Below are 13,580 nucleotides of genomic sequence, written 5' to 3' on the forward strand. Positions count from 1 at the left end.
CTGAAAGTCGAATATAAAATAAAAATATATATAAAAAGGGGAATTAAACATAAAAAATACCATCGTGTGTCTTTCAAATTGTCTAAACATATACATGATTTGGGTAACACTGCCATGGCTCTTCAATGCTAGCAGGAAGTGGAAGCTAATCCGTTCAGCGGTGTTGTAGCTTTACAGCATTAACAGCTTCCTTTAACCGAGGAGAAGCAGTTTTCAATTTTGTTGACTGTCGAATGTTTTAGTTTCACTGTTTTTAACATTCCTTTGCTGCGGTGGTTGTGTTGTATCTGTTGTTCGAAGAATGGCGGATTCTAGCGCCAGGTATCAGCAGGTATGTGACAACAAGGCCTCCTCTAAACCACCATCATTCTGTTAGCCTCTCACTGTTAGCCGCATATAGACAGCCCCGTCTTACTATGTCGTTTTCTATAATATGGACGTTAGTCTGTATTAGGAACATATAAACCGGTTCTAAAAATATATCTGAGTCACTTCGTTGTGAGGTTTGTTATTGTTACCGATTTAAATTTGCTGAAATGAGCCTAACATAAACACAAGCTAATACGCAGACCTCAACCGCCGATTCGACACAGAAGTAAAAAGAGTTTAAAAGTATTGTTAATTAACTTTATTCCGTAGTATCTTAGACTGTGAAGTATTTGAAATACTCAAACCAAACACAATTTTTTTTTTACAGCAAAAACATATTCGTTAAACTCATTAAAACACAAACAACAAAACGATTGAGTTTAAATACACTTTATGGAGTCTTTAATAAAGCTGTTATTTAAACAAGTAATTTTCGGTCTAGATCATTTTATTGTGGTTAAAAGTGCTCCTCATGTTTATCTGTTTAACCATGACTTAAAGTAAACTATGTTCTAGCATACATTTCCAGGGCTGCTAACTTTCCATCAAACCTTGGGGTGAGATTTTGAAATACAGGTGCTGGTCATAAAATTAGAATATCATGAAAAAGTAGATTGATTTCAGTAATTCCATTTAAAAAGTGAAACTTGTATATTATATTCATACATTACATACAAACTCATATATTTCAGATGTTTATTTTGTTTAATTTTGATGATTACAAATGACAAATGAAAATCTCAAATTCATCATATCAGAAAATTAGAATATTGTGAAAAGGTTCAAAATTGATGGCCCCTGGTACCACACTCTAATCAGCTAATTAACTCAAACCACCTGCAAAAGCCTTTAAATGGTCTTTCAGTCTAGTTCTATAGGCTACACAATCATGGGGAAGACTGCTGACTTGACAGTTGTCCAAAAGACGACCATCGACACCTTGCACAAGGAGGGCAAGACACAAAAGGTCATCGCTAAAGAGGCTGGCTGTTCACAGAGCTCAGTGTCCAAGCACATTAATAGAGAGGCGAAGGGAAGGAAAAGATGTGGTCGAAAAAAGTGTACAAGCAAGAGAGATAACCGCACCCTGGAGAGGATTGTGAAACAAAACCCCTTCAAAAATGTGGGGGAGATTCACAAAGAGTGGACTGCAGCTGGAGTGAGTGCTTCAAGAACCACCACACACAGACGTATGAAAGACATGGGTTTCTGCTGTCGCATTCCTTGTGTCAAGCCACTCTTGAACCACAGACAGCGTCAGAAGCGTCTTGCCTGGGCTAAAGAGAAACAGGACTGGACTGCTGGTGAGTGGTCCAAAGTCATGTACTCTGATGAAAGTAAATTTTGCATTTCCTTTGGAAATCAAGGTCCCAGAGTCTGGAGGAAAAGAAGAGAGGCACTTCATCCACGTTGCTTGAAGTCCAGTGTAAAGTTTCCACAGTCAGTGATGGTTTGGGGTGCCATGTCATCTGCTGGTGTTGGTCCATTGTGTTTTCTGAGGTCCAGGGTCAACGCAGCCACATACCAGGAAGTTTTAAAGCACTTCATGCTTCCTGCAGCTGACCAACTTTTTGGAGATGCAGATTTCATTTTCCAACAGGACTTGGCACCTGCACACAGTGCCAAAGCTACCAGTACCTGGTTGAAGGACCATGGTATCCCTGTTCTTAATTGGCCAGCAAACTCTCCTGACCTTAACCCCATAGAAAATCTATGGGGTATTGTGAAGAAGAAGATGCAATACACCAGACCCAACAATTCAGAAGAGCTAAAAGCCACTATTAGAGCAACCTGGGCTATCATAACACCTGAGCAGTGCCACAGACTGATCGACTCCATGCCACGCCGCATTGCTGCAGTAATACAGGCCAAAGGAGGCCCAACTAAATACTGAGTGCTGTACATGCTCATACTTTTCATGTTCATACTTTTCAGTTGGCCAACATTTCTATAAATCCTTTGTTTTTATTGGTCTTCAGTAATATTCTAATTTTCTGATATGATGAATTTGAGATTTTCATTTGTTGTCATTTGTAATCATCAAAATTAAACAAAATAAACATCTGAAATATATGAGTTTGTATGTAATGTATGAATATAATATACAAGTTTCACTTTTTAAATGGAATTACTGAAATCAATCTACTTTTTCATGATATTCTAATTTTATGACCAGCACCTGTAGTTTGGACAGGAAGCCCTGTCAGGGTGAGATGAGGACAGGTACAGCTACAGGTTGGAGGTTTTCAGAGGATTTAACTGAAGCAAAGTTGCAAAATTAGTAATTTTTATAGAACAGTAAATGTTACTGACTAACAATAAGTGGTCTGTAGTTATGTTGAAGATTTTTCTCACAATATACATTATTTTCTACATTCTGGTGATTTTTGCAGAATCAAAGTAAAGCAGAATGGGCCCTACTAAAATACTTGCATCTTAAATATACTTTAAATTATATTGAAGTAAATTAAACAATTGGGAACTAATTAGCTATTATTGGTTTACTGGCATTGATACAGGAACCAGAGCAAGCGAAACCTTTGCAAACAACACTGTGTATGAATATTTGTATTAGGCTAAGAATTAAAAAGCTTTATTCATTATTTTATTAGTTTTTCTTACAATTGACAAAACGGCTAAACAATTTAGACTTTTTAAGTGGCTGTAGATTTGATAAAATCTCATCATGACAGGAGACTGCACTTCTCTGGATGTTTGAGTTGAAAGGTGTGATGGAAATTAAGTTTTTAAACATATTCAATGGACCAAAATAAAGATAAATAAATAAGATTAGTAATGATAAAAGAAGAACATCTCTGTGGTTTCTCCTCTATGAATCCAGGATATCTGATTTATTCTGCACATCCTCTCTGAATGTGGTTGGTCTTTTCTTGGGTGACTGATCTTTTAAAAAGCAATGGTTCTTTTTGTGGAGCTTCTATGGATTTGAGAGGCAAACCTGAAAGCTTTAAGAATTAAAATATTTGCGTTTGTTTAATTACTCCTAAATGCCAATGGGAGATTATTAAACTAGACTGAGCAATAATTATTTAACTTGTGAGCAAAACGTGGGCTAAAACTGGGACTAAAAAAACAGCAGGTAAAGAGAAAACAAACCATTGGATGTGATCCTACACTCAGTCTCTACATCAATAATTTAAGCTAGCTGCTGTATTTTTTATTCTTATTTACTCAAGTACTAGATTGCTTAAAATCTTCAATAATATACAAAGTGAATTATCCTAGTCCAGATGGGATAGGATAAAAATTAAACTAAAATAACTCATAACAACTGTCTTTTTTCAATATTTAACACAGTGAATAGGTGGGAATACGGACTGGATATGAACTTGGCATGTTCTCGTGTGTTAGTACTAAGGTTGTATTAAAAACACAGACTGGATTTTGATCACCATGGTATTTTTATACATAAATAGGTGGAATGGAGTTGAGTTTTAATGTCTGTCATTTTTTAATGTGGGAAATTGGGAATATGGAGTGAGAGTGTGTGAAGACACTGAGATGGGTGAGTCTCACTCCCAGTGGGTGAGAGTTAACAGCCCTGCATTCATTATTTACCTTTCAATGTATTTGCAGTTCATGCAGATAGACATAAGAGTAGGAGATGCTTTAAAACGGACTGATGGGACTTTATAAGTTTTCTTTCTATTGTCCTTTTCTTTTACCAATCTGTGTGTTTACTATTATAACCATCACAGGATAACTATCTTTAATAGTGATTTCTGGTGAAACATAAAGTAAGGTTTCACCATCATAGAAATGCATTTTATCTGTGTGACTCCAACCTTCCTAAATTCTACCTAAATATGTAAGAAATATTTAAGAGGCTGGTTTAGTTTTTTTATGATACAATCATGCTTGCTTATGCTTTTGATAATTAACACTCATGATGTCCATGTTAATAATTTTTGAGCTTTTCTTTCTTCTTTTACCTTGTTGAAAACATCTGATTATTTAGAAATTTGACGTTATGTGAAAATAACTTAGCTCTGGATTTGGAATTCTTTTATGCGTAAAGATCCCTGTAGAAGAAGAGGGAGCAGCTAGTTTGAAAGCTTAATTTTGCATTTCCTTCTCCAGCTGCCCAACGAGGAGGAGGACACGCATGAGACTCCTCAGCTCGCCGCTGATGCTCCCCCTCCATACAGCAGCATTGCACTGGACAGTCCTGGTAATAATGTTACTCATTGGCTAAAAATCTCAGAAGCTCAAGTCATTAATTTCATCATATAGAATCTTCAGCAATCCCTCACATCAAGCATGCATGCAGCGACAGTGGAGAGGAAAAACTCCCTTTTTTCCCATTCTTTGTCAATGGCATTGGTAACATGATTCTTGGATATGTTTTACCAGTGAAACCTAAGTGAACACCCAGTATTCAGGAAAAGTAATGATATTCATCTGTTTCTAACAGCATTGATTACTTTCCAGCATATTTAACAGAAAGCCCAGTTTTGTGTAATGTTAGAAAATTAATAGGTATTGTTAGAGTAAATATGGATGCATAAAACTATGTAGTGTTTGTTTTTTTGATATCCCCAGACTTTACTGTGGGGAAAAATGCCTTTCAAGTCCTGCTATTTGAAATAGAACAGTATAACATTCTTATTTATGTAACCGTTGCTTTATCTGCAGCCTACTTTGACCACAAGGAAGATGGGGTTTTCCCTAAGCCTCCATCCTACAACGTAGCAACGACGCTACCTTCCTATGACGAAGCAGAAAGAACTAAAGCCGAGACATCCTCTCCTCTGGTCGCAGCAAGAGTGAGTAGCTAGCTTTTTTTCCTTCTGTCATCTTCTTATCTGTAAACAGAACTCGCTCTCACATACAGAGTTGGAGCGTGACTCCCCCTCCCAGACTCGTCCGGTGTTTTTCGTGTGGCAGGAAGTGTACATCAGCCTTTTAGGAGATGTTTTTTGTGCTCCTTTCATATCTGATGGCATCTCTGCTGTAACTAAAGCCCTTTCACAAGAATGGAAGTTGCTCAAAAATTAAACTGAAAGGAAAGATCTTTAAAAAATATATTATCCTTGTGTCTAAGTAATTTAAAATAAAGTAATTTCAGTACACATATTAGTTTGATGTTTTTGTTTTTAATTCAGTTTATTAATATAGCACCAATCCACAACTCATGTCATCTCAATACACTTGACAGAGACTATTAAACCAGATCATACAGTCAGATTGGTTCAATGTTTTCCATCTAAGCAAAAAACTAGCTGATTATATACTCTACTGCAATCCCTCACACCAAGCATGCATGCAACGACAGTGGAGAGGAAAAACTCCCTTTTTTACAAGAGGAAAGCTACAGCAGTGCGAGAGCATTCTCCTGCCGAGGCTGACTGGGGTTCAATGAGACAGAAGTAGACATACGAAAGGAACATGGAAGCACTGATCTATAAATAGATTCTGTCAGAAAAGGTAACGGTAAAGTAGCTCCACGAGGGTTCCGATTGGGAAAGAAACAGTTGAGCAGATGAGCTCTGAACCAATTTTCTTATCAAAGAGATGAAAGAGAACGCATCCAGTTAGTCAGTAAAAGCTGAACCCATAGCTATGTCAAGGAGAGGAACAGGACTAAACACTTAAAAACAACTGATGCTTCCTCCAGGATTATGTCACAACCAAAACTAAACGGTTACTATGACAGGAAAGGGGTCCCTATGTCCTCCAGCAGTCTAAGCCTTTAGTAGCATAACTATGGAGATATTTCAGCATAACGTGGCCCACTCTAAGTAAAAGCTAGAATAGACAGGGTGTCTTCCTCACGGACTGAAACTGGTAGTTAGTTCCACAGGAGAGGAGCCTGATAACTAATGGCTCTGATTATTTTTTTAAAACTACTTCTGTTTTTGGTCATTTTTTATTGTTTTAGGTATAAGACACATTTTCCGTCTGAACAGAAAATCGTGTCAGACGAGGTCGTGGCGTTTAGCATTCATTGAAAATAAATGGGGATGATCACACCCTACATGGATTTACACATGTGGGATTGTTTCGGTGCGACTGAGATAGACCCCAGGTTTATTTTAGTCAGATTACGCAGTAATTCAGCGGCACTTTCACGGGTGTGACAGGAAGAGAGACACGGTTACAATTACTAACATTAGAGATGGTGTAACTGCTGGGGCACTGATGAGGCACCATGATGATGCAGATTAACCGCATGACTTGTGATTTAATCTGTTCCTCTTTCATTGGTTCTTTTGGTTGTGTTTCTCTGCCACTCTTTGCGACAGCAGCCTCATCACAGAGAACGCCTGGAGACTTTTGACGATATTATTCCTGGTTCACTGGAGGTAACTTGTAGCAGTGAGCTGATGTAGTTTTAGTTTGTGGTGTGAAAAACAGAAATGCCCCGACATCGTCTTACGTTATCAGTATCCCACTGTGTGTTTGTGAAGTGTTAGTGATTCCTGAGTCAGCTTTAAGAGGAGATCCTCTGAATCTGCTGAGTTTAAGGGTCATTGTTCTCATGATGAATTTAGGGCTCCTGTGTTGTGATGTCTCCATTCGTCTAACAAATCTGTCAGATCACTTTTTTTTTTATTCTTTAAAGTTTGTTTTCTTTAGTAGCTGATTTCTTTTCTAGATAAACCTAAAGATGGAAGTATAAGTTGTCTGAAACTCAAAACCATGACTTTTCTCAAAGTACACCACCTTGTAAAAGTATTCACACCCCTTAACATTTGGACATTTAGCTAATTTTGAGCTCTTCTTTAATATTTTGAAGCCATTCTTTTTTTCAGGATTATTTAGTATTTTTCTGTCCTTATCTCCATCATGTTTCTTTTTTAGTTCCTTACTTAATTATTATAAACCAATTCATGTTCAATGTGAGGTAGAAAGTAGGAAAAACAAACTGTCTTTTTAACCTGATAAAACATCAGAGTTAAGGAGCTGTGAACACTTTTGCAGGGTACGCTAACAGTCAGGTTAGCCAAGTCCAGCTTCTGTGATATCTCTTCAGCCATTAATGCTTTCTGGGATTTAATCTGTTGCAGGACGAGGAGTTTGTCGCCAGAGATGATTTTGATGACGCCGATCAACTCCGAATAGGAAATGACGGCATCTTTATGCTCACATTCTTCAGTCAGTTCATCATTGTTTAACAATAAATGACTTCTATGGTTTCTATTTGTGGCCCTCAAGTCCAAAACCCCTTCTTCCTTTTCTGCGTTTCCCCCTTTGCAGTGGCTTTCCTGTTCAACTGGATCGGCTTCTTCTTGTCTTTCTGCTTGACCACTTCGGCTGCCGGACGCTACGGTGCAATCTCCGGCTTCGGACTCTCCCTCATCAAATGGATTCTCATCGTCAGGGTAAGAGAAATAAAACCGATTACCTCACTGCAAACTAAAATGTGGCTTCTTTGATACACAAGTCATAATAAAACCTTCATAAATCTAAAAAGCCTTAAAAGCTCTGGTATTTCAGAGCAATTTCTCTGTAGTGGTCAGCCTGTTTGTCCTGAGCAAGAATCTCTTCATGACCACCCTCCTCTCTTCAGTTGTTTATTTTAATCTAACCATTGAAGTCATATTTAATCTAAAGTTATCTGCGTCTGTCTTTGTTGGGTTTTAGTTCTCCGCATACTTCCCGGGTTACTTTGATGGACAGTACTGGCTGTGGTGGGTGTTTCTGGTAATGGGTAAGTAGCATTTCCATAAATCACTTTATCTCATGAGGCCTGTTGCAGCAGGTCTGTAAAGTAAAAAAAACAGAGCAGAACTCTGGGATAAATGTATTTGAATAGCTTTATTTCAAACAATTCCGTAAAACTACAAATTTAACGCTAACATATGATAATCTATTTGTATCTAAATTTAATGTATTGCTTATATTTGGAAAAGGTTGTGAAGAAGAAACTTTTAAGGTGTCTTGTTTTTTAAGAGTTGCACACTAATTTGTACACTGTGAACTTTACAGTGAAGAAATTTGGAATTATTTTGTGATCTATGAAAAATAAACAAAACAAAAAGATATAGCTTAAGATCCAGACTGTAGTTATTAAATACCACCTCCAGTATCATTAAAATTAATCACAGCTGTCAAAGTGGTTCCAGAAAGGATAGTGTGGCTGCAGGTTTACTTTCCAATAAAACAATAGCTCACCAGACTCCATTCCTAACATCAATTCATCATCTTCAGATTGGACTCCCTTGATGCAATTGCTTGGTTTGAAAGAAAACCTTCAGCCATCCAGCCCTTTTTAGAACCACTTTGGCTACATTCACACTGCAGCCTGAAGTGACCCAAATCTGATTTTTTTGTCCATATGCGACCTGGGTTTAATCTTTTCATGGCAGTCTGAACAGCACAGATCCAATTTTTTCACATGCGACCCAGGCCACTTGGCTATGTGGTCCTGAATGCGATCTTAATCTGATCTTTTCAAATGCAACTTGTGTCTGAACTGCTAGGTCGCATCCATCCGACCTGAACGCCATTAATACCTGACAAAGGTCACTATTCTGGGTCTTGCTATGAAGAACCGGCAAGAAAACAACAACCATTATACAACCAAGATTATATAAAGGCATTCAGCAATGTACACAAGTCAGCACAGAAGGTATAAAGAAGAGGTGGGAAAAGGAGAGAAATATGGTTATCTCACCAGACACTTGGACCAATATATGTCAATTTCAGTGGACAATAACAGGGTCGAATACATGGCGAGAGTTCAGTTGAAAGAACATAATCAGGTACTTTATCACGCCTATCCAGAAACGTCATCAAGGTGGTGATGAAGCATGTTGGAGACTGTGGGGTCACTGGTGCCAAACACTTCCATATTTTTTGGGATTGTCACGTTATAATTAATTATTGGACACAGATAGGTCAACCTGTTAATAATGTATTTGGTACTAAAATTCCCCTTAAATGTGAAACACTGTGTTTGGGTGATGTTCCTGTGACAAATAGGAATAACAATGATAAAAGATTACTTGGTATGTTACTTATTGCAAGCAAAAAGGCCATCATAAGAAAGTGGCTGAGAGTGGAACCTCCAACTATTGAGGATTGGATCAATATAATACACGAAATATATGTCATGGAAAAGTTGTCTTTTTCCCTCAGGATGCAAAAGGACATATTTTACAAAATTTGGACTAAATGGACTGAGTACATAAAACCCTTAAGGTCAGATTTTGTATGAATGATACGTTTCTGTACTTAAAACCTTGTCTTGCGAATATTGGCATACTTCCCATATATGTTTATGTTTGTGTTTATATATATATGTATAAACGTAAAAAAAAGAAAAGAAAACAACAACCATGGCGGACGATGATGCGGAGAGCAGTATTTACCGTATTTTCACGACTATAAGGCGCACTTAAACGTCTTTTTTCCCCCTCAAAATGTGCGGTGCGCCCTATGCTGCGGTGTGCCCTATGTGTGTTGTAACTGCGACTTTTGAGACCACCTCATTGAGGAGATGATGAAAGAGTGGCTGAATGTAAGGAGACCAGGTGTTTTTTTTCCACTCATCACCATCGCTGTTAATATGTAACTCCATGCGTGCCCATCTCACAGCTGATGTGAAAAACATGGGGAAACAAATTAACGCTGTGCTCGCTGTTCAACCGCTCGACATCGGTGTGAACCGGACCCAGCAGGTGCAGCAGAAGCAGCGAGTTTACATGCAAAGTCAATGGTTGACGCGCGTATAGGCGCAGCAAAAGGTCCCGCAGCGCGTTTTGAGCTGCAGGCGCAGCGCCTCGGGAGCGTTTAAGCATCTGACGCACCGCCAACGCGCTGCTGCAGCTCGAGATGGACAAATTGAAGTTTTGCTGCTGGACGCGCCGCATCAACCAATCAGAGAAGCTGATCTGGGAGCTGACAGCGAGACAGACACAGCGCTCTGATGACATATGATATTGCCGCAAATGAAAAAGGCTGGATGGATGAGGAGATGATGAAAGCGTGGCTGAGGCAGATGTATGTGAGGAGACCAGGTGGTTTTTTTCCACGCATCACCATCGCTGCGTGCCCATCTCACAGCCGATGTGAAAAAAAGGTGAATCAAATGAACGCTGTGCTCGCCGTTATCCCGGGGGGTCTGACAAAGGAACTTCAACCGCTCGACATCGGTGTGAAGCGGCCGTTCAAAGTAAGGCTGCGAGCGGCGTGGGAGCGATGGATGACAGACGGAGACCACAGTTTCAGGATAAGTGGAAGGCAGCGCCGGGCAAGTTACGCCACCGTTTGCGGATGGATTGTTGATGCTTGGAATAACGTGTCTGCTGGCTCTGTTGTTCAAGCTTTCGCAAAAGCCGGCATTATTTCTGAGGAGCCGCGCTGCACGGAAAGTGACTCTGACAGCGAAGAAGGGAAATTGGCATGTCTGATTTAGCGCAGCTGTTTAATTCAGAAACAGAGGATGATGACTTTGATGGGTTTGATTAATACTTTGTAATAAATACATGAATAAAGCACAATCATACTCAGTTTTGTTCCCGCTCTATTTTTCTACCTGAAAACTTAATTCAACAGCAGCCTCTGTTCACCGTTGACCGCGGCGGCTGGCAGGTGTTTTTTCATCTAAATAATCTAAATCTTGCAGCTATATTTGCTGTGATCAGTGGGAATAAAGTAGTTTTAATATGTTTTTAAGTGAGAAAGTCCACCTGAAAACTTAAAAATTGCAGTCAGTTCATCCAGATTATCTATTTCTGTCGGAGCCGCTCAGACCCCCACATACCAGCGGTGCATAGACAGTAGAAAGCCCTTCATCAGCAGCCTCTAGGCTGGGCAGCCTCCGGGTTCACGCGGTGGCTGGCAGGTGTTTTTCATCTAAATAATTTTAACTGCAGGCACCAGGATACCGGTAATAATAGCGGACATATTCCGTCGGCAGGTTTCAGGATTTTATGTTAATTTAGGAGTAATCACAGCGCTGTGTCATCTGCGATGTGTCTGTCTCACGGCCAGCTCCCAGGTTTGATTAATACTTTGTAATAAATACATGAATAAAGCACAGTCATACTCAGTTTTGCCCCCGCTGTATTTTTAAATACGCAGTAGAGGTATTTAAAGTTAGTAGAGGACATGTACCTGTATATAAAAAACGCGCCCTATAGTCCGGTGCGCCTTATGTGTATGTTAAATACAGAAATGGGACACATAACTGAGACTGCGCCTTTTAGTACGGTGCGCCTTATGGTCGTGAAAATACGGTATGTTTAACCATCTTGAAAAGATTGTGTTTTTATGGTTGGGAAAGATTGCTAGATGTGCTCCGGCACTACCATCCATGTTTACTTGCGGAAAAAAAGAGCACACTGGCCTGTGACGTCATTGCGTCTTCTACTGCGCATGTGGGACACTTGCGTTGCATGACTGCAGTTCACACAGGAGATCACATACAAGTCGCATATATTTGGAAATATGAACGGCAACGGAAAAAAATAAAATAAAAAATCAGATTTCACAAAAAAATTGGAACTGAGCATCAAGGCCTGCAGTGTGAATGTAACCTTAGACGCCCCTGAAATAAAGTCTGTATTCAATTTAAAAATACTTTACTAATCCCAAAAGGAAATTATTATTATTATTAAAGGTATTATTATTTTTTGATTATTTGAAAAATAAGAACCCTAAGCTCAAAGTGTGTTACAATGGGAGTGGAAAGGAAATAAACTAAATAAAGGCTCTTTTCAGTATTCAGTAAACGAGCATCAAATAATTCCTCACTAATGAGGACTATAATGTTTCCATGTGACATACAAATCAATCATATCGCTGCAGGAAAGGATCAACAGGTTTTAACCATTTGGTAAATCTTTAACAGTAAAGCCATTAAGTGGACAGTGATTCTAACAGGCTGCACTAATTCCATTTCTAATCTGCTTTGAAACATTGAATTATATCGTTTTAAATGTAATATTTATTTTAATGGTCTTATTGTTCCTCTTTTTTTATTTTCTCTTTAGGTCTCTTGCTCTTCCTCCGTGGATTCATCAATTACGTAAGAATCCGCAAGATGGCAGACACTTTCTCCACTCTTCCCCGCACCCGAGTCCTGTTCATCTACTGAGCCTCAAAACCAAACTCTTTATATTTCAACATTCTTTTTACTCGGAGTCAAAAAGTGCATTTTCTTTTTCTCATCCAAAGTTTGATCTATTGGACATTAATCTCCCCTTTTTAGTGTAAAACAATGAAAAGAGAAATCTCTACAGCACTGAAATTGTAAGTGGTGAACTGCAAGATGCTTTCTCTAGTTGTGATGTTTTTAAATGAGAAAGGCATTCATTTAAAAATGTCACAACTAGGAAAGCATTTCACAGTTCACCGCTGCCCCCTGGTGGATAAAAGGGAGAGCAGTACGCAAAAATAGTAAGGTATTATTTTTGTCTACTGTTCTCCCTTTTATCCACCAGGTGGCAGCATTGTACACTTTATTTTTCTAAAATCAATTTCTCACCATTGCAGAAGAGGTCGATTCTCAGCCCAGGGTTCTGTGGGTAATTCTGGGGGTCTGGATTAATTTAGGCAAAATTATGCATTTCAGTATCATGTGCTCATAAATTCTCTGACCAATGCAGTTTTTTGCTTATTAGATATAAACAATATAGTTGATGTAAAGGGAATGTTTTATTGAAGATTTTGTTTTTCAGAATCAACCTTAACAGCCAACTTGGACTTCAGTTTTCAGTCAGTCACATCATAATCAACCGCACAGATAACAGTCACACTATGTAGCCCCGCCCCATTAAAAAACCCAATCAAACAAGAAACATAAAAAAATTCAGTGTTTTATTTTTGTGGGTTCAGCTACTAAGAGGTCCTTTAAAAATGAGGCCAGGGGCCACATTTTTTGATCATAATAAAACATTTTTTGTAATCATGCATTTACTAATTGTCCATATACTTGGTATTATAAGATGATTTTGTTTGCTTGTTTTGTACCTGCCGAGATGTTTAAGTTGATAACAGAGAAAGCTTTTGGATATGTTTATAATTGTTCTCTGGATTTAGATGTGCAATGTGACATTTTAGGCTAATAAATAATTCCAACACCTTAAAATAATCATTGATGTCCTTAATGCTTGATTAGCAGTGGAACTGTTTAAGAAGCACTGTGGTTCTGCCAGTTATTTTAGGATAAATTCTGTAATTTTTGTCCATTTGTAGCAATGAGTTCTTTTTTTCCCTGTAGGATTCCTTATGGATACAAA

The 13,580-nt window shown here is 38.6% G+C and overlaps 1 protein-coding gene across 3 annotated transcripts; it reads left to right on the top strand.

Annotated features, from left to right (window-relative positions):
* Positions 1-148: 148 nt before the first annotated feature.
* ndfip1l (Nedd4 family interacting protein 1, like) lies at positions 149-13,149 on the top strand. Of its 3 annotated transcripts, none has more exons than XM_038292090.1 (8): positions 149-331; positions 4,471-4,561; positions 5,026-5,156; positions 6,636-6,695; positions 7,401-7,488; positions 7,591-7,715; positions 7,978-8,044; positions 12,333-13,149. In XM_038292090.1, the coding sequence occupies exons 1-8, from the start codon at positions 302-304 to the stop codon at positions 12,434-12,436; spliced, it is 696 nt and encodes a 231-aa protein (XP_038148018.1). In that variant the 5' UTR covers positions 149-301; the 3' UTR covers positions 12,437-13,149. The 3 variants fall into 3 exon arrangements, with proteins under 3 accessions (XP_038148018.1, XP_038148019.1, XP_038148020.1); XM_038292091.1 differs by having other exon boundaries at positions 6,639-6,695; XM_038292092.1 differs by lacking the exon at positions 6,636-6,695 and having other exon boundaries at positions 151-331.
* Positions 13,150-13,580: the final 431 nt, after the last annotated feature.

This window comes from Cyprinodon tularosa, unplaced genomic scaffold (genome assembly GCF_016077235.1).
Source record: "Cyprinodon tularosa strain WSP-4 unplaced genomic scaffold, ASM1607723v1 ctg307, whole genome shotgun sequence".
In the NCBI taxonomy this organism is placed as follows: Eukaryota; Metazoa; Chordata; class Actinopteri; order Cyprinodontiformes; family Cyprinodontidae; genus Cyprinodon; species Cyprinodon tularosa.

Coding starts and splice junctions, on each gene's coding strand:
- ndfip1l (XM_038292090.1), top strand. CDS start 302: ATGGCGGATTCTAGCGCCAGGTATCAGCAG. Junction 332..4,470: donor CTAGCGCCAGGTATCAGCAG/GTATGTGACAAC, acceptor TTCCTTCTCCAG/CTGCCCAACGAGGAGGAGGA. Junction 6,696..7,400: donor TTATTCCTGGTTCACTGGAG/GTAACTTGTAGC, acceptor AATCTGTTGCAG/GACGAGGAGTTTGTCGCCAG.